General features: G+C 34.3%; 1 protein-coding gene across 1 annotated transcript in view; it reads right to left on the minus strand.

The window, feature by feature from the left end:
- Window positions 1–252: 252 nt before the first annotated feature.
- LOC149159365 (receptor-like protein kinase At3g21340) overlaps window positions 253–22,721 on the minus strand; it is a 46,683-nt gene continuing 24,214 nt past the window's right edge. Inside the window, exons 14-15 of the mRNA XM_089434272.1 lie at window positions 583–654; window positions 253–475 (exon numbers count right to left, since the gene is read on the minus strand). Coding sequence (XP_089290398.1) covers window positions 253–475; window positions 583–654 — 295 coding nt within the window. The remainder of the gene's footprint in view (window positions 476–582; window positions 655–22,721) is intronic.

Genomic DNA, 22,721 nt, shown 5'->3' on the forward strand with positions numbered 1-22,721 from the left:
CAGGTCTCTCCCGCGGTGCGTCACGAGGAAGCAATAGTCCCTCCCAACGCCCAGAAACGAACTCATGAGTCATCTCCTTCGGATTCAGACAAGGAGCTTTCGCCTCCAGTCCAAAACAGTCTTCAAATTGTTCTTGACCAACATGGTCCTAATGGTTGGGTCAAAGTCGGCAAGAAGAAAGGGAAAAAAAGTCGACCAAGTGAGTCCACACTCGGTGGGTAGTTCCTTTGGCTTGGTCCGGACTCCCTTCTTCTAGTTCTGTAGGTTCAGCTCTGCTTTAGCCTCTTCTTCTCTTGGGAGCCGAGGTGGGTATTTTATCCTTTCCGGCTGCCCTTTCAGTCTTGTGTTTCTTGCCGCCCTGCGTGGTGGGCAGTCTTCTCTCTTTAGTTTCCTGAAGTCCAGTGTGATAACGTTTTTGATTGTTGGAAGTATAGGAGCCTCAGCGCTGTTTTCCCTTCGGGGCAGACTGAGGCCCCTAAGTTTTGTACTTGTATAATTGTTTGTAGATAATAGAATCACCGCAGCTTACCAAAAAAAAAAAAAATGTTGGATGTATATACTATAAAATAGATACTCGATTACCTGAGTGTCAATGAAGGGTTATGCAGAAGTTGCGGAGGAATTTCACCGCTGAAATTGTTATTCTCTACAAACCTGTAATATTCAGATAAAGATTAAAAATCGATATAAAGTAGAATTTTCCTAAGAAAATAGAAGGGAAAAGAAGCCTTACAACTCTTTAAGGTTTTTAAGTTCAGATAGCCAGTCCGGAAGACTCCCGTTGAGGTTGTTGTTTTGTAAATGTCTGCTTCACAAAGAAAATGATTGATAACTAATCTTTAGTAAAAATGCTTGGGGAAAGTCTGCACAAGTGGCACTGCGAAAAATTTATATCGACAACCAACTTACAATGTCTCCAGCTTGGTTAAATTCGAAAAGTGTGGCAAAGATCCCGTGAGCTTATTATTGTCGAGTGACCTGGTTAAATGGGTCATTGACAATCTTTTTTATATACTTACCAGTCTAATTTTATTTAAAAATAAAAACAAAGAACTGAAAAACAATACAATAAAATTAAATTTAAAGATACAACTGTCTCTTCTTAACAACCACCAGCGTGAGATAGATTATATCGAATGGACTTGAGACTTATAAATGACCGTTTCATCAAAGATTGTGTATTCACTATTCAGGATATCCACTGTATTTCTTTCTAAGGAAACTACTGCAGTTGGTTTCCATAAGTTAAGGAAAGACTGCAACTCCATAATTGTAGGCAGCAATTTGTGCAAAATTAATGGAGCTAACATTCTCCCACTTGGTCCATACTTCCAAACTTAATGTCTCAACTTAAAAACCATTGATAATCTGTATTAGGCAATAGATACATGAATCATGGCGATAAGTCCTCTAATGACGAGTATTATCTTCCATGTATTACTATGTATTTATTCTTATTATAATTTATGTGGCAACAATTTCTTAATGAATAAACCTTATGTTTATTCTTGGTCCTTCTTAAATGAATTTTCTCAAATCAACTTAAGGTGCACATAAATATGACAAAAAAACATCACAATAATTAAGAATTTCATTAACATTGTCCATACAATGAAAAACTACATAATGGAACCAAGTCCCATATTCAATACATGATCCTTGAATTTAAACGGTGGCATGCCCTTAGTCAAAGGATCAGCGATCATTAACTCAGTGCTGACGTGCTCAATGACCACTTTCTTTTCTTTAACACGTTCCCTTATAGCTAAATACTTAATGTCAATGTGTTTATTTCGACTCCCACTTTTATTGGTTTTAGCTATAAAAACAGCAGCTGAATTATCACAATATATTCTCAATGGCTTAGATATAGAATCCATAATTCTAAGCCCAGAAATGAAATTCCTAAGCCATACACCATGTAAAGTAGCCTCAAAACAAGAGACGAACTCGGCTTCCATAGTGGAAGTGGCAGTCAAGGTCTGCTTGGCACTCCTCCATGATACAGCTCCACCGGCTAACATAAAAATGTAACCTGATGTTGATTTACGTGAATCAACACAGCCAGCAAAGTCAGAATCTGAGTAGCCAATTACTTCCAAGTTGTCCGTCCGTCTATACATAAGCATGTAGTCTTTGGTTCCTTGAAGGTACCTCATAACTTTCTTTGCAGCTCTCCAGTGGTCTAAACTTGGATCACTCTGATATCATCCCAACATTCCCACAACAAATGCAATGTCAGGTCTTGTGCAGACTTGAGCATACATTAGGCTTCCGACAGCAGAAGCATATGGAATGTTCTTCATTTGTTCCCTTTCAAAGTCGTTCTTCGGGCATTGGTTCAAATTGAACCTATCACCCTTCACAATGGGAGCTACACTTGGTGAACAATCCTTCATCCGAAATCTCTCTAAAATTTTATTAATATAGGTTTCCTGTGACAGACCCAAGATGCCTCGAAATCTGTCTCTATGGATCTTAATGCCAATGACATAAGATGCCTCACCCATATCCTTCATATCAAAAATTTTTAGAGAGGAATTGTTTCACCTCATGTAGCAAACCCTTATCATTGGTTGCTAGCAAAAAGTCATCCACATATAAAACAAGAAAACAAATTTTACTCCCACTAACCTTCAGGTATATACATTGATCCATAATGTTTTCTACAAAAACAAAAAGAAGAAATTACATTATGGAATTTCAAATACCATTGGCGGGATGCTTGTTTTAAACCATATAATGACTTCTTGAGCTTGCAAACCAATTGCTCACCATCACTAGAGGGGAATCCTTCAGGTTGTTTCATGTACACATCTTTTAGTGCCAGTGTGAACATGCATTGAATCATATGTGACATTGTTTTGTAAATTAATGCAGTAAAGACCATTAGACAAAATACCATTCCCAACATAATTAGATTTATAGAATAGACTGAAAGATTTTTCTAAAAAGTTTAAGGAATATCCAAAAGGTACAAGCCTTGAAACTGAGATCAAGTCTCTAGAAAAACTTGAAACATAAAGGCCTTTTCTAACTCCAAAACAAAGCCACTACTTAAAGTTAAATAACATGTTCCTATAGCTTCCACATGCGAGCCCATCTTGTTTCCTGATAAGATGCTTTGCTCACTTCCCACTGGCTTCCTTAGGTTCTGCAAACCCTTTGTCTGCAAGCCATTTCTGAAATTTGGCGCATTCCTTCTTCATGTGTCCCTTCTTCTTACAGAAAAAACACTTGGAAACCTTCTTGATATCGGCTTGGGGAGGTACTTTACCTTTCCCTTTCCGATTGGCTTGAGATTTGCCCTTTCCACGCGTTGCTAGCATTGCACTCTCTCCCAGTTCCATCACCAGTCTTTCTTCCTCTTGAACACACATGGTCATGAGTTCATTAATTGACCATTTATCCTTATGTGTGTTGTATGAGATTTTGAAAGGTCCATATTGGTGCGGAAGGGTGTTCAGGATGTAGTGCACTAGGAAGGACTTCGATAGTTCAACCTCGAGTTTCTTCAATTGAGCCACAGTGTCCCTCATCTGCATGATGTGTTCGCGCACACCTTTCACACTGTTGAGCCTTAGGGATGAGAACTTCATGATTAGGGTGCTTGCTAGTGCCTTGTCTGAAGAGACGAATTGTTCATCAATGGCCTTCAACAAGTCTCGGACCTTATCATGCTGATCAACGGAACCTCGAATACCAGCTGAAATTTTGGTCTTAATGAACATCATGCTTAGACGATTGGATCGCTCCCATCGTTCATAAAGCGTGATGTCCGCTGCAGTGCTGGTATTAGTGAGTGCTGATGGTTCATCTTTCCTGATAACATAATCTATGTCCATCCACCCTAGATGAAGGAGAATCCTCTCCTTCCAAATCTTGTAGTTATCTCCCTTAAGTTCGGGAATGTCACAACGAATTTCAGAGAAATTTGCAGGTTGTACTACTGCATCAAAATAAAGAATCACATGCTTATGTTAAAATTGAGGCTTAATAAACTTTCATGTTTTACCAATGTAAATCATGCTAAAAAGAATTGAATCAAATGACATAAAAATTGCCTGTGGGCTAAATTTTTAATTCAAACAGATTCAATAAAACTTTATGATAAAACTTATTAATTCATAACTCGTGTGGGTAGGTTATGAAATTTTATCCTAATTAATTACATAAATATAATAAAGATTCCTATGGGATAAAATTCATTATATTCAGTGTAAATCATGCTAAAAAAGAATTGAATCAAATGACATAAAAATTGCATGTGGGCTAAATTTTTAATTCAAACAGATTCAATAAAACTTTATGATAAAACTTATTAATTCATAACTCCTGTGGGTAGGTTATGAAATTTTATCCTAATTAATTACATAAATATAATAAAGATTCCTGTGGGATAAAATTTATTATATTCAGTGTAATTAATTACAATTTAATGTCTAAATAATCTTTATGTGATCTTATCAAACAAATATATAATTTTATTTAATTAAAGATGCTGTGGCTATTCTCCAATTAATTAAAATTATATGGATCACTAGACATTATTTTGCTGCATAAACAAAACTTAACCAGAGAGAAAAATAATGTTTACTGAAAGGAGTAAGTCAAAATGACATTTTAATAAACTCCATATAACTGTAATATTTTTCCAGCAAAATCAAAATTAAGGTTAAAGCAGTCAGCATTACCGAAAATGACTACAAATTGATTGTTCAATTTATAAACTTAACCCGGAGATTGACTGAAGCAGCGTTGATCTACTTTGCACTTGCATAGCAAATGCAGTTCGAAGGCTAGCTGGCTTGACTTCAGGCTCCGTCCTTAAGTTTATAAAACAACAAAAATTGACCAGCAAACAAGCTATTTTGGTCACAAGATAAAATTAAAATCAAATTTACATTCCTTAGTCTAACTGTCCCATAATTTATTTAAGACTAATTCTTAAATTAATTACAAAATGGTCTCTAAACAATTTGCAAACAAAACTGTAAATTTGAAATATTCAAAACAAAAGACTAAACCATTTCAAATATCGAAATATTGAAATATTTAAGAATGCATAAACCATTTCCTTTAACATGACTCATATCAATAACCTTTCTTAACTCCCTCTACTTTTAATACAACTGCATGATATGGTATATCATGATCCTTAAAAAAACAACTCGGCATCTACAAGGCCTTGCCTAAACAGTGTGAGATTCAACCGAGCTTTAATCAGTAGTAGAAAATGGCGTGGAATCTTCAAACTAAACGTGGATGAAACTGATTTCAATCATGGATGAGCAAGTTCGACTTCAAGTAAATAAGTAAAGACTGACTTTGATTTCAAAGTCCGCATTGTCACATATGTCCTCCTTTTTCAAATTTCTTTATTTATTATCACAAGGTAAATTTCTTTATTTATTATTACAAACCTTGTCATACATGTCCCCATTTTTCAAACTTTTATTTTTTTAAAATATAAGCCATGTACGGTACGGATTGTCATAATTCGGAAGTTGCATTATTTAAAAATTTGTTACATAGTAATACCTTAATCGAATTAAAAATGCACACGTTGCATACTATAATGCTGTGCTTTTGTGAAGAGAGAATTATTCTTTTATGTCTTTAATAAAAAAGGTTTGTTCTTCCAAGTCATATCCCAATAGCCATATATTACCACGTAGCAGGCATGGGATTTATAGCTACGCTTTAAATTGTATTTGGCACATTCGACCGATGATATCTCATTTAACATGCAATCAAAAAATAAACCACATGCAGTAACCTCGATAACAAAAATTATTTATCAAACAACAATTTATATAGGCCCTATACAGCATACAACTGCTGATATCCTACAGCCCTAAATAAAAGGCATTTCATGGAGACCAATTTACTCATACATCTGCGAGTTACATTTTAAAATTGGACTTCAACTGTTCCAAAGTTGCTCGCAGATAATCCAGAAAAGAAAACAGTTTCTCAATGAAAATCCGCCAACACAGTCATCACTACAAATGTCTACAGAGCTGTTTATGAAAAGCAATAATTTGCCCAATTAAGAGAATTATAGCAATCTACGGTCATTTTACTTATGCAAATGATTCACTATAAGAACTGTTGGATGAGAACGATCTGCCCATTATTCTGCATTTTTCTCTTTAAAAAACGAAACATTAATGCAACTGAAATATTTTAAGCATCAGCATTTTCGTTCAAGAAGATGCCACGAAATTCTTAAGCACTCAACATATCCGATTAAGAATATGGAGAGCAATTCTGAAGCACTCAACATTTTCGATCAAGAAGATGCAGCGCAATTCTGAAGCACTGAATAATTTTAATCAATAAAAAGCGCTGCAATTCTTTAAACACTGAATAGTTTCTATCAAGAAAATCTGTGCGCTGCAATTCCTTTAGCGCTCGATAATATCCATCTTCATCCCTAAGAAGGCTAAGGATCTCATATTGAATGGAGTGTACATCCCGCTGAGGGACCCACGCCGCAAGGCTAAGGAAATTAGGGACATAAGGCCATCTAAGAAAGGAAAAAGGTATTGGATCATTGGTCGGATCAAAGCCTGGAAAGGTAATAAATTATTGATTGGATCAAAGCCGAGCAACGAATCGGCGACAGATCTCCTTACCCTATTGCATTTCCTAGATCTATTTCATGCAGGATATCCTTATGGATAAGAGGTATATGACCGACGCAAATTTCATTTGCCGATTGGTAAAAGATCTCTTTACGCATTTGGCCAAACATGCATATGCAAATAATACACAATGTAGTATTCTTTACAGTAAGCTTTATTTTCCTTGAGTGATCAAATGCATGCATATAAACACAATCAAATGCGAAGGTCAGAACTAAGGTGCTATGGCCAGCTACACACAAGGCAGAGGTAAAAGGGCTCTGATACCAAATGTTAGATATTCTACAGTTTCAACAACGATTCTTCATGCGGAATAAACTCAAAGAATCATTAAATCTTAATGCCCAGGGATACGAGTTACCTCCAGCCATTGGTGATGTTTTGATGAAGGCCACAGTCCACTTGCTTGCTTCTTCTTCAGCACTCCAGCTTCAATCCAAGCAAAAGAAAAGGACACAAGAATTCTGAAGGCACTTCCAAGCTCTGCTATCTCAGCTAGATGGTGTAAAACTGAAGGGGGTTGAGAGATGAGCTTGGGGACCAAACAGATGAACATATAGCTAAGCTTCCATCAAGCTTCTCATAGCTATGTGTTAGATGTCCACAAATCAAGGCAGAGAACTCGAATCAAAGTGATGGACCACTTTAGTAGCTCCTAATTACAAAATTAGTAATTGCAGTTGCCTTTTCTTAACTTAAGGAAACTACTGCAGTTGGTTTCCATAAGTTAAGGAAAGACTGCAACTCCATAATTGTAGGCAGCAATTTGTGCAAAATTAATGGAGCTAACAAGCAAGACTTATTGAGAGGGTTTGGAAATAAGCGTAGACCAGTCACGTAAGAACCATGGGATTCTTCAGTGACATTCCTTATTAAAGTGTCATTCCCTATGTTTGCTCTCTGACCGAGGTGGTCAATGTAATTATCATCAGTGACCCATCTTATATTGTTTATGTCACTGTAATTTGTTCTACTTCCACAATCAATACTCAGAAATCCTGTTATACGTCGGTACATTAATCAGTAAAACAATATCTTATTAACCGAATAACAAAACAAATAAACAATGAGCCCAATAATAATACGATGTATTCAAATGAAATTACTCCGTGACCTGGTTGAGCAGTAGTTGCAGCCACGAAACACAGAAGCACGCCTAGTGGTGCTGTCCAACCGCCCCATTTACCATAGCCAATTTTATCCATCGTCTCACGTACTGTCATAGAAAGTTTCTTTGCAGTTAATCACACACAGAGCACTTAAATGTGCAAGAAGGATCCCCACGATTTTGCGAAACCTTGCACCCTTTCTTATCGAAGTTTTTTTCCGTTTATTTAACGGTGATAGAAGTCGGCCTGGTGGGAGGCAGCTGTGGGAAAGTTTCTTGCAATTGCGCTCAAGATCTCCCAAGTGATCGGCGAAATATTTGAGGTGTTCGTTCCCATGACGGTTAGATGGCGACCCCACTCTGAATTGAAAGTCATCGATGGCGTTGGATTATTTTCACTCATTTTGCTTGATGCGTCACGACAATTTTTTTTCCAAGGGATTGCGTACGGTTCTAAGCGAGAGTCTCAATATTTCCCTTGATTTCTTATAAAGCGCCCTACCTCTGGACCCAGGCCGACTTGAGAGTCGTCAATGGCGCGCGATAAGCGTCATTCATTATTCCACCTTTTTTTCTTGACATGCAATCTGATGAGCAGAGTTGACCAATTTTCTACAAGGTTTCCAAAATGGGCCTTCCCTCTCCCTCTGCCGGTTAGATCAACGACGAATACACTGGAGCCCCCGCGCCCACGTCGTCGATTGCGTGTGGTGAGGATCATTTGTATCATGATCTTCAAAATTAAACAAAGTATCCCCAAGTAACCGGGTCTTTGAATTTACCGACATAATCAAAATTGCAAACCTGGCAATCAGGCATGTTCAATTCGCGTCACTAAGTCTCCAGACCACTCACCTAAAAATAAGGCGATAAAAGTGCTCCCTATGGAACGTCCTGGTCGATCCGTCCTGTAAAGTGTGGACTGTGAATATAAGTATCATTAATTTAAAATTATTTAATTTCAATTATATACTAAACACTAAAAATTAATATACATAAAGATTGATGTTATATCTAACCAGAGTTGATGCTTAGCACACCTCTTATGCAAAAATTGCTCCATGCATTTCTTATGCAATAATTAGCAATTACACTAAAAATTCAATTGTTTAGGCCTTCTCGTGTGGATTTTGCTGGTTATTCATGAATCATTACTATAAACATTGTAATTGAGATTGATGAGATGGGTGCTTTTGCCTTTTGTTTGCAATTTGCGTGTGATTAAGACAGTTGTGATCTATTGATGTAGAGTATTTGAGTAAGTTTGACCTTCTGAAAATAGTGAGTAGAGTAGAGTAACATGTTGGAAGTTCTCGTTATCAATATGTTGCATGTCCAATTTTGTTTCCTTTTATTGTCTATTAGGTGGTATGGTTGATCGAATTGGAGTGACAATGAAAACTATGTCGCAATTATCCAAATAGTGGTTTGTTTGATTGTTATGATGGGAATAATGGGAGGTAGTCATGGTAATGAGAATGGAGGCATTGTAGTCATGGTAACTAAACTAACATCCACATTGAACACAACCCCAACACCAGCACCAACACTAGCATCGGTCTGTTGTGTCACTCAACAATCCCCATTATAATTAGATAAGTTAACTTAGCCATAACGGTGACGCTTTAAAAATTTTACTATCGAGTTTTTTAATAATTAAATAAAATAAGATTCTTATAAAAACCCAAAAAATATGTTATCCACACTTAGGCTTTAAATCTATTTGGATTCAAATGACTACTGCAAAAAGTTAATAGGACCTTTCACATATCGCATATCAACAATCACATAGGTTAGAGCAAAGTAGGCCTCTAAGCAAAAAACACAATGTGATTTGCCCAAGACTCAATGAATTAATGATCGGTCATATATAACTTTAATAAGGAAAAACCCTATATGCATACAAAGGTCAGAATTGGTCCCTCCAGCCAGCCACATCACCATCACAAATAGAACAATGAATAAGTTATATCACATTTTACATTTGTTACCACAACTTCGACCTCCCGATAAAACTTTCTTCGATATCACTAGCAATACTCCATCACAGTTTCCTCGTTGCAATACTCATATCACATCACAAAACATAAGACGAGTCTTTCCAAGGGAACTTCCAATGCAATAATTCTCACTACAAGCCTTTGCTGCATATCTAAAAGGTTAGTCCATCGCATATTGACAAAAGGAAGATTTAGTGAATTATATAATATGCGTGACATAGATACTTGCAATGTGAAATAAGCCAATAGAGCACTGAACTGTACAAAGAACACGTGAACCCATGATTTTTCATTTATGATTAGTTATAATGGTATTGATGGTTCTCGGTAATGTAAATGATTTGATTGATCATATTTTGTGTTTCGAGATTTTGTGTTAATTTCCTATTCTCATGCTATTTTGCCATTCTCTCCTTAAGTTTCTAATTCTAAATTTTTCTCCTTATTCTTTGTGTTCTCTCTGTTGCAGGCTAGTCCCAATAAACAAAACTCAAGCGAAATGTCGAGAGTCGCTAAGAAGAACAAGAAACCAATGGTGCCACCACAACTGGCTCCACCTACTGCAGAGGTTACTGAGATGCCTCCATTGTTCTCTGATACAACATGCACTACAGACTCCAGGTGTTCTTCTTGGGAAGCAATACATAAACTATTTGAAGAAGAAGAACCCATAGTAGTTATGAGACAAGTCACAACGCCAGATTACTCTACATCAACTTCAAAAACCACCTAGGGAGATGTCACCAATTCCCATCTCCATCGAATTGCGGCTCGGCCAAACATTATGCCATACATTGATTTGGTCAAATGGATTATTGACGATGTGAACATCAAATATAGAACCTTCATAACCCTAAGGACATGGATGCTAATTGGGTCATTTAAAGCTAAAGATTTAAGAACGATTTATCATCTATTGAAGCCACATAAAATCTATAATGCACAGTTTCTTCAGAAGTTTTCTGCAAAAAATGAAGTTCAGTCAGACCCAATAAGGTAGTGGAGGCATGAGCCGAGCAAGCACAAACATGAAGACAAGGGTATGTATTCTCTAGCCTCCCTTGCTGGTCCTCATTGTCACATTGCTACTATGATGTGTAGATTGTTCGAGCAACCTAATACACAAAAGTTCACAATAGAATGGGTTCCCCTAATGGAGGCTGCCTCTGAAGCCTATATTATGGATTGGGCCACTATCCTATCCAACAATCTAGTCTCCCAGATCCTAGCCTACTAAAGCAAGCACAATATTACTACCAGGACCGTGCCCCCTTTCTACATGAGTGCTTATATTATGGACGCAGTGTGTTTCACCTCTGACTTTCCATCTATGGGATGGAAATGGACCCTTGAAGACCCTACCTCGATCCATATTTACCATAAAATCCTCTGGGAGTCCAATTACCAGCCCCATTTTTATAAAATCTGCCATGGAATGATGTTACCCTTGTACCAAGTCATTTTTTATGAAATACCTCCTAGGTTTTCAAGAGAAGCTTTGGATGACCTTACAGCTATAGGCAAATGGTTTGGAGAGGAATTATTCACCTATGTTAGGATTTATGGAAGCCTAGCCACCCCTCATGTCCTCCCTCTCTATGTACTTGACAAGCTCCTCCACCTCCACCTCATAAAACTCATGTGGAGGAGAGTCACCATATACAACCACATGGACCAATAATTGAGGTAAACTTTTTATTACTAAGATATCAACATTTTTTTTAAAGTTACATGTATGCATGCTAATAATTCATAGATTAATTATAATTTGTCTTTTCCATTGTGTACACAGGACCAAATCCAGATTGGTGTTGAAGTCGTAGTTATGTGTATGCCTGAATGTGATTTTGGGTATGGAGGCATTGACGATGTGAGTCCACATACGCAGGACCCAATCTTTGAGCCACGGCTAGGGGAGTACCGAACCCAGATTGATTAAACAACCATCCTACCTAACTTCCATGTTAGGACCCTATACTACTAGTGTAGCCCCTTATTGTTATTAGTGCAACCCCTTTATTGTATTGTTATGCCCATGTAGTCCCCATATTGTTATTATTGTGCCCCATAGAAGCCCACTATTTTTATTATTATGCCTTTACATTATTATTGTTATGTCGGCACTGATTATATTGTGATCCCTTAGACTCCTAAATGTAGAAAGGAGGTCTTGTCATTTATATCACCCAAGAATTGTTCATTTATGTAATGTAAAAGAGGTTTCCCCTCGAGTAGGTTTATTTTGAAGTCATTTATCTATCTCTTCTTCTATTTTGTGAGTTGGTTTCATAACATTTGGTATCCGAACTTTGAATTCTAGGGTTTCACTGCTTCATACAAGTCATCGTTGAAATTTTGCTATAACCTTTTTTCTACAAAGCTTCAGAAACTAAAATTAAAACCCATTTGAGCCAAAATCATACTGAACCTTTTATATGAATTTCAGATCTTGTGTCACTATATGTTCGGAGATATGATCCAAGTAAATTAGGGTTTTTGTAAGCTCCTGAATTCCGTCTCAAACAAGTGATCTTGGGAAAATCGTCATAACTTTCTCTCTGAGCATCAGAATGAAATTTCGTAAAAGTTGATAGAATGAGGGCAGACAATAGTTTGTTGTGTATCATTTTTAGGGCTGAAGGTTGAAATAGTGACATATGGAACTTCGTATAAGTTCTCTCTATTGAACCAGTCTATAATCGACCATCGTAGGAGATTTAGCATCAATCTTTCTTGGATAATCCAATATCAATCATACTTATGGGGTTGGAAAGAGGACTCAAAGAGCTACCACAGAAAAAAAAAATTAGAGCTTCGAGATCCGAAATTACATAGTTACAATTGTTTCAATATCGAGCTCCTAAAAGCACGAAAAATAATAACTCGAATCAAGAAAATGGAAACACCAAGTAAGTAAAATTGGATGGATGATTTGAAGAATGCGATCGAAGCTAAGATAAATTATTTTATCTATGTCATGGAAGCTAAGATCGATAGTATAGAATCAAAATCAAAAGGAAACATGGAATATTAGAAGAAAGACAAGGAAGGTTTGAAGGAAGGTTGGACAAAGTTGCTATAACAAAGGCTTCCTAGTGACGAAAAGGTAGATATGAGGAAATTTGATGGAAAGGATCTAGTAACTTGGATACTACAAATGGAGTAGTATTTTGATCTACAAGATGTGCAAAACACACAAAAGGTACTTATTGCATCTTTATATTTAGAACTGAATCAGTTTGTATAGTATAGAGGGATTTGTTCTTATAAACCACTTGTCACCTGGTTAATTTTCACAGAGGAAATGATAGCACATCATGAGGATACAAAGAAAAACACCTTCTTTAGCCAATTGCTAAATCTCAAATAAAAGGGTTCAATGGCAAAGCAAATTGAGGACTTCCAAAAATTGAATATAAGGGTAAATGATATTCCAAAGAAGCATAAGATTGAAGTCTTCATAGGGACATTAAAGGATAACATCCAACATAAGGTTTGACTTTGGGAACCTAATTCATTGGACAAGGAATTCAGGTTGGCAAGAAAAATTGAAAGAAAAATATAATTAATTTAATTAAACTAAAATTTAATATATAAAAGAAAAATATATCGCGTCGGGAGTTTCATATATGGCAAATTTAAAAACCCCTGATATATACCATGCCCCGATGCCCCGATGCGATATCGGATCGGGGAATTTGACTTCACACATTTTAAAAAACCCATTAGACATCCCCCGATGCGAGTTGCCGATAAGGTAAGGTGAAACGAGGCATTAACTAAGGTTTTCATGTTTTGTTTTTTAGTTTCATCCAAAGTCACTCATACGTGAGTGTAATAAGTGAAGTAGGATAATTATGAAATAGGTAGGGTAGTATTAATATAAAATTAATATTTAATATTTAATATTTAATATTTAATATTTAATATTAAAATTAATATTTTATAATAATAAATTTTATATTAATTAATTTGATTAATATATAAAATTTAATTAAGTTAATTAAATTAAAATTTAAATATTATTTAGATTAATATTAAATAGGTTATAAATAGTTAATTATGATAATTATTTAGATTAACATTAATTAATAATAGTTTAATAAATAATTAGTTTAGTTTAATTTAACAATTAAATTAGAATTTATTATTAGATAATTAGAATTCTAATTTAGGATTAAAATTTTAATTGAAATTCTCTTTTTAGCCCAGCAACAGAATTTCCAGATTTACATCAGATTTGATCCATCAACTTTGGAGGCTCATAGATTGGGTTATACTTGGCCAAATGAGGCCCAGGACGGCTCATTGGAAAGAGAAAATCAAGGAGAACATTTTTTAAGAAGTTTCACTAACAGATTTAATCATTTATTGGGTCAAAAATCAAGCAGAAGATCAAGCTCCGAATTTTGAAAACAAAATCAATTTTCTGAGTTATTTTCTTCATTTTCATTTGTCCAAAACCTCTTCTAATTGCAGATCCATTGGTTAATCATATCTCTGGCCAATTAAACCATCCCAGGCATCAAGAGAAAGTTTATATTTTATTTTCAAGTATTTATTTAAATAGAATTTGATTGGATTTGATTTAAATGCCAGCAATGCCATGTTGATTTTATTGTTGCATTTTAATTTATTTTGATTTCTTTTTGCAAGAAAACAGTGGAAGAAATATGGAGAAAAAGATCTCAATCAATGAGAATGCTCCAGCAATTGAAGATAAGAATTTTGAGCAAGTAAAATTGGATTTAGCAGATTTCTCTTCAACAAACTCTTCTCTCAAGAATTCCTTCACAAATAATATAAGTAATAGATTGCAAAATGGAATAAGGGGCTGCTCTCCTCTGCAATTCTAGACTTCTAAAAGCACTACTGTAATAGGAATTTAGAGTTGTAGGAGAGAGGAGAGAAAATCTCAGATCTGGGGATTATTGAGGATTTTTCCTTTGTATCTTGAATTATGTATGAGGGGCAGAGTTTGCACTATTGTGGCTCTAGTTTTAAAGGTAGAAGTTCAAGCAATGTAAAGGACTGTTGGAGACCAAGATCAGAGAAATGGATGCAATAAATTAGTATTTTTAATACTACTATTTCAAATATCAGTTTCATTTTTATGGTAACAGGAATGTGTCATTTTTTTCATGTTTGTGCACTATTGTCAATATGGGTAGTTTGTCTCAATGTTGTTATCATGTATCTCTGTTCTTATGGATTAATTTCTGATTTCTGAGTAACTATTTACTCAGAAATCTGCCTTATTAAAACTGATTTATTGAATAGTAATATGTTGTGAACTATTTCCACATATTATTGTTTAGTTATTGGATTTGCTGATTTGATAATCAATATCATTTATGTGAACTACTTCCTGAGTGTTGTTGGTTTATTATTTCAGTTAAGAGGTCTCAATAGGATGTGTTTTGATATCCATAATATCAGTTAATTGAACTACTTCATTAACTTGATATTCATTATAAACAAGACATATCTAAATCTCAATACTTTAATTATCTTGCTCTTAGTTGGGTTAGATCTATATCTGCCTAATTAAGATAGGATTTAGATTAGTTTCTTTTGCTTGCATCATAGAATAAGCTTGCATTTAGAGTAAATTATACATTCTTTTAAGTCCTCTCCTCAAAGAGGCAAAACTTTAGTTGTGGCTTGGCTGAACCCAAATCAGCTTAAGGGTCATTCTCTTGCCTGATCAGCAAGAAGAAGTGATATGATATCCCTGTCTATTGGTATGTAAAGATACATCATAAACCAATAGCAAGGGAGAAGGTAACTGGACCTAGTTAAACCAGTCGGAGCCACCACACCAAACGGAAAAGGAGCTGCTTTAAGGTCTGGACCTGGTGGTTATCCCTCAATGTTGTTGCAGCGATTTTCGAGGCATCAACATTTTTAGCGCTAGAAGGAGGGCCTGAGAAATTTTTCTGTTGGAGTCTTTTCAATTTTAATTCTTTATTTATTGTGATGGCTCCTCTTAAACTTCCAATTTGGAGTTGTATCCATAGACGTGCATCTTCCAATACCCCACCCGAAGTGGTAAGACTCTTGTCTCAGGTAAAATTCAATGGTAAGAGAAATTCTTCTACTTTTAACCATGTCTTTCAATTTATTCAAAATGTTTCAAATTACGATTTTCAAGGAATTGATGAAGGCATTTTATGCAGAATTTTTACTCTCACATTTGCGGCAAAAGCCAGAAATTGGTGTAAAACTCTTCCAGCTGCTTCAATCCACAGCTGGGATCAATTTGTTACAATTTTCATTTGTAAATTTGACAGCTATGATTATGAACAGGTATGTGAAGAAATTGAATATCTACGAAGGTTTGAAAATGAGTCTGTTAATGATTTTAATATTCGATTTCACTTGAATTGTTTAAGATTTAAAGATGAAGATAAACCTACGGAAGAAGAATCACTAGATTGGTTTGAATATATTTGTTCTCTTCCTCCCATTCCCAATCCATATGAAATTAGTTCAAGTTTTGTTCCATCCCCTTCCAATGAAAATGAGAATCCCAATTTGGATGTGCAAATAAATGGTGATGAAGTGGTTTCACAAAGCTTGGAAAATATTTCCATTCAAATGCAAGAAGACAACAACAGCAATTTTGGAGAAAAATCCGCCTTGAAATCTGAAAGCTACTTTGAAGTAAATTCGGAAAATCAAATCGCAAATCAGCAAGTACAAGCAGCAATCAAACTAAACAAAATGCAAACTGCTGTACAAATTTCTGAATTTCTCCATGATGAGCAAATGCCGAAATCACAGCAGCAAAGCAGCCTTCTTCAAGAAAGCATGAGTATGCAAAGGAATGATCTGCAATCTAAAATTTACAATGAGCATAATGCACAAGAGCTCTCAAACAGAGACAGTTTTAAATACATTGTTTTAGGTTCACATTTTTCCCTTTATCCTGATATTTTTAATGATGGTAATTTTTCCCCTCTTGGTATTAATGATATTTCAAAAAATACAGAGGCTGATCTAAATGAATTACCATTAAGTTTTTATCAAGATAGAGAAGCAATTATTGATCATTCTTTTGCCACTAATGAACATGAAATTTTTGTTCCGCCTTGTTTGGATATATTGGAAGAAATAGAAGGGAATTGTAGAGAATATTGTGAAGTCATTTATGATAATTACTCTGACATTGAGGATGTTAATTTCTATTCCTCCCAAAAGAATCCTCATGAGAAAATTCAAATAACATCTGAGAATGAGGAACGCTTCAATTTAGGAATTATCCCAACTAGTCCTCATTTTAGAGCAGCAAATTATCTTCATGATTTCACCATTCAAGAAAACATTCCAATTTATGATTCATATGAGGATCAAACTCCCATTCCTATTCATAATCATAATTCGTTTTCTATTTCACAAGTTGGAATTCGAAATTATCCAAATTTCATAATTCTAGCCAATTCTTGTGAAAGAGAAATTATTTCAAAACAATCCCAATTGTGCTGTAACATTAGTTGTACAAATAGTAATTTCATTTTAGTTTTTCTTTCACAGTTATTTTGTTTAAATTTAGATTTATTTTCTGATTTTATTTCACAAAATTTTCACACTCTTCGCTGGCATATTGAACACCTTACTATCAAACACTCAATTAATGCATTGCCCGATTGGGAAATTGGAGTTTCGTATTATAATCATGAGCATCAAAAGATATCCATATTTCAATTTCAATCAATGCTAATGTTTCATCAAAAGCTTCTATTTTTTCAAAGGCAATGTCAACAAGAGAATGTATTTTTGCAATCTGGCCAGCAATTCAATTCAATTAATAGCTTTCCATTTCATTTGAAAGATTTCCATCCATTTTTCATTAATTCATTTGAAAAATATTTGGAAATTTTTCTCTCAAAGGAAATTGCTAATAGCTTAACATTTGTACATAACACTAACAATTTTTTCCACGCCTTTGAATTTGAAAACTCATATCCACAATTCGGCCTGTCATCTCCTCTTTTGAACATTTCCCAATCATTAATGGAAATCCATCCAGATTTCTATGATCCAATTGGTATTCAATTGGAAAGGAAATTTCAAGAGAAAGAGATTTTAAATCAGCTACTAACAATAACTGTGCATTTTGATTTCATATTTAATTTTCTTAGTTTAATTAGATGTGTATTTTTATTACTAACATTTGAACTGTACATACATGCAGGAATTAAAATGAAAAAATTGTTACACTGGAAATATGACTATACCTAGTCATTTTCATGTACATGGTTAGAATAGGAGTAGAATTAAATTAGTTAGTTTGTTTTATGTAGTTAATTTATTTGCAATAGTTCTGTAGATTAAAAAATAAAACAAAACAATCAGCCTTCTTGTACATGTTCAGTGGAAACATTTTTCCTTATCAGAAAATTTTAATTCTTGCTTTCCTTTTTGAAATTTCTTATAGCGATATTTCTACTCTGCCTATTTTGAATAATGTCTTGATTAAATTCAATTAAAGTTGCACTTGGTATCGATTGTCTCAAAGCCACTTTTCTTCATTTCGAGATTTCCTTCTAAGATTTTCTTTTGAAATTTATATGGTAAGGATTTGAGGATAAAAAAGCTTCATGACCCCATTATCCCATGAAATGTATGACTGTCTATGATAAGCTTAATTATAATTCCATCATTATTAGTCAGTCCAACCTTTCACGGTAATCATATGAAGTTCATATTATCTTCCTCGGAATTTGCTAAAAGCTGGCCTTAAGGATGTTCATTTTGCCAAGTGCACACATTCAAATCTGTTTTGATATTTTTCCACAATTAGTGGCTTAATCTCATTCTAATCTTTAGTTGATTATTTGATGCTGCAATACGCATCATATTCATTCACTAAAGACATTATTGAACAGTCGCTATAACAATACGCATTCTTCTCAAGTTATTCAGAATAAGCAGAGGTAATAAATTGTTGTCTCAATTCGAAAGGGAAGTTTATTTTTATATTTATATTTCCTGAACATGAATAAACAGATTTTATTTAGGCTGATTGCACACTTAGATTTAGAATAAATGATGAGATGATTTTGAACAAAGTCAAAATTTTGATAAATCGAAGGAAGAATTTGAAGATTCATGAGGTAAAATCTGCAGACAATTTCCTTCCAGGTACGCATTTACAAGTTCGTTCTCATCTCTTATTACTTTCTATTTTTATTAGCTTATTTTTTATTCGTGTTCTGTTTTATTTGCAGGTTTTTATTTCTTTTCAAAACTTGAAGTAAGCAGCAAACTCATTTCAAGTTTGCAAACAGGTTCAGGGAAATTCAATTCTGATTCATTAGAATTTAAGCATTTTTGTAGCTTTGCTTTCATTCACTTAGAAAACACAATTGAAATTTCAAGGAATATCATAAGACCATTCGCATCATAAGATTTCATCAGAAGTAGTTCTTAGCATTTCTTTTGATAAAAAATTGTTCATAAAATACCTTCGATGTATTATCTTACTTATATGCCATATCGCATTTCGCATGTCGGAGCTTTCCAAGTGAAGTATACTTCCATGATCATGAATCGCCGATCTCCGATAATCGACTTTACCGATATTGCGATAAACACATAATTCCGGACCCGATATGAAATTCAAATCAAATTCATAAAATATCGCGTCCGCTCAATCACAATAATGGTAGGAGCATAACTTTAAAAGGGGCTGATGTCTCGGATCCGATATGTTATTAAAATCCCATCATAAAAAATTATCGGGTCCGCTCTTCATCGCATATCGGCATATCAAATATTGTTACACCATGTGGTTAAAATTGCCGATCGCCGACTAGCCACGTCATTCATCGCATATTGGCATCGCATGAATCATATCGTGTTACATCGGGTACCAAAAGTTTGCCAATCGCCGATATCGCAATCGCTTCGTCGCATTGTTATTTATGCTTACATCAAATCTCTGATTCTGCGATGCGCGATGTGGGAAGGACAGTGTAAATATGCCCCGACCCCCGATATAATATTTCTTTAATGATGCGATCGCTCCATCTCATAGCACAACTTCTCATCGCATATTTTCATATCGGCGATTCGTCGTTGCAACCTTTGATGCGAGAACTTCCAATGCATGCCTCTAAGCCGTTAACATTTAATCGATATATGGCATAGCAACAAAAGTGAAGTCTTGCAAATTAAAATTCAAGCATGGTGAAGAGACATTTGATGCGAATCATCCGATACAACGATGTGTTATTTTAAAAGCAAGCTTGGGTAATAATTATGGTAAGAAAGCGGTTAATGACGAATTTGCAGTACATTTAAATCATTTTGATATATTTCAGTTTCAAATATATAAGTCCATAATTAAAAATGGAATTCAAGACCTCTCTATTTTCATATTTAAATTTTATCATCTTGGATTTGGTCTTGATTTTGTATATGAAACTAATAATATTTTGAGAAACAATCATTATTGCAAATTCTCATTCTTATTTCTGATGCATTTGTTTTCTCTTGAACACTAAGCATTCCATTTTATATGTGACTGCTTGCTTTAGTGTAAATAAAATAAATAATGATCTTGGGTTATAGGATTTTGGTTAGTTTGACTTCTTCATGTTTTTAATGTTAATTAAAATAAGAAGTCGGCTAGTTTGAAGAAACTGATACCTTTCAGGTAAGATCAAAAGAAACCATCCAATGGTAAAATTCATGTACCCACTTTCATTAATTTCCATTTCATTACTTTAGTTTCAGTTTTGTTTTTGCTGATATAAAAACTCTGTTTTGCAGCTCTTCATAAAATCTTTCAATCTTCTGCTGGATCAGATTTTCAAAGTCATATACTTTTCTATTGGCTTTATTTCAAGAGGGAACGATAATCCTCATTGAAACAGCCACACCAGGAAGTTTTTGAACCTTTAGTTTGTTTCTTTAAGCATTCCTTTTTAGAAAATGATTAAGATGATGCTTGGAAACAAGAAGATTCATATCAGACAGAAGGTATTCATTGTGGCTGAATTTTACAATCACTGTTATCTAAAAGCCTAAAGCATTCACAACTCTGCAAGGTATGTTTTTCTAAATCTCAACATAAGAAGGAATGATTACATGCTTATTTTCTTTTTCTTCATATTGTTGGAGACATTGGTATAAACATTCTTGTTTGAGTTTATCTTGCGAAACTTGGATTTTCCTTTTCATTTTTAGAGACTTCATCGTTTTTATTTTTGTTTGCTGATTTCTTGTCTCATTTTAGTATAAGAATTCTTTTCCTTCGGATTTCAGCTTTGATTTTGGTGACTTTGCCATTATTTATATGGAAGGCCTATTTGTTACCTAACAATGGTCAGGATACGTGGAGAAAAATTGTTAATAGTCACCTATTAGCTTTTTCTTAAATCTCTTAGTGAAGTTTGATTTTCTTATTATAAAGGTAGACATACTTAAGGAAGAGATTACCAATCAAGAGAAGTTGGCAAAGTATCATAAAATCTGAAAATTTTCTTTTGCATCAAATTGTAATCATTTTGAGATTTCAAAATTTTATTAAGATCTTTCAAAAGTTTTATTATCAGTCAAGAAAAGTTATTTATAACCAAGTGAAGACACTTTACAGCAAAGCACCTTTAACTCTAAAATTGTCATTCTTAACTCTTAAGGAGTCAATGATTCTCCCTGTCCCAAAGAGTCTTATTTTTCTAGAGTATAATCCAGAAATATATTTAAACTTAAAAGATAAGAGGTCTCATCAGGAGCCTGCTTACCATGATCATAGGGGAAAAATAGGCTGACATTACCAACACTGCTAAACAAACCAGGGTAATGGATTATGATTGCAAACAATTATAAGACAAGGGGTCTCATCACGAGCCAGCTTGTTCAGTTCGATTATAACCAGTGAATGGCATTGTCAACTATCTGGCCACCAAACCAGGACAATGGCTTTTAAAGATTTATAATAAAAATAAAAAATAAAAAAATAAACATATATAAATGGATTTATCTCTAGATTAATAATTCTTAAACAGATGGGATTCTGAATCATTTATGATTAAAAGGTAACCCTGTTGAAACTATAGATGTTTGCTGGCAGCAGTGGCTCTACCTATGACAAAGGAGTATATTTTAAAAGCTAAGCTGTAAAGTGACCCCTGCTTTATCTCTACAACTAATTAAGGACTGATATAGAGTTTTGAAATATTTTAATTTATGAGAAATTTTGAGGAAAATTACAGTTAGATGATTCTTGTTTTTATTAAGATTAATGAACCTAGTCAAGCATTCCAAAAAATAATTCTCTCTTCTTTAATTATTTTTTACTTTAATTTTAGAAAAATCTCATTCATATCAAAGAGAGATAACTGGTTCTTCTCCCGTGTGTCGCCATTGTTGTGGTAAAAACACAACCCCCCCCATTTTTGACTTGTTCACTTCAAATAATGGGGACCCTTTCTATAAAAATTTTGGCTAAACACCTTTTTGGATTTTTATTTAGTTGATTGCCCTACGCTTTTGTTAATTTTACATTTTCTTTGGATTCTTGTTTTGATTGCTTTGTTAGAATTGATTTTTTACAAGCTTCCCATTGACGCTTGTTTCGCCTCATTTGGTCAACTGGTTTGAAAATGGCACTCCTTTGAAGTCTCATCATTTATCTAGCCTGGGTTAAAAATGCATAAAATGTACAATATTGCATTTTGTAAATAAATTAGTTCAATAAGGCATTCATTTTAAATATTAACCCGTAGCGAGTTTTTACTAACATTTTTCATTTTTAGTTATGCGGCCAAATCATTAAGTATCGATATTTAAGAAATTTACTCCAATTTCTAAATCAATTATTAATCTCGAAAACCCAAAATTTTCGAAGTGGCTGTAGTTATTTTTATTTTTACTTTTATTAAGAGTGGCTGTAGTTTATAAAATAACCCTCCTAAAATAAAATCAAAATCAAAATTGATTTTTAATATTAAA

The sequence above is a fragment of the Pinus tabuliformis genome, chromosome 5_2 (genome assembly GCF_031772625.1).
Source record: "Pinus tabuliformis cultivar Carrire ecotype Pingquan chromosome 5_2, CPIR1, whole genome shotgun sequence".
Taxonomy (NCBI): Eukaryota; Viridiplantae; Streptophyta; class Pinopsida; order Pinales; family Pinaceae; genus Pinus; species Pinus tabuliformis.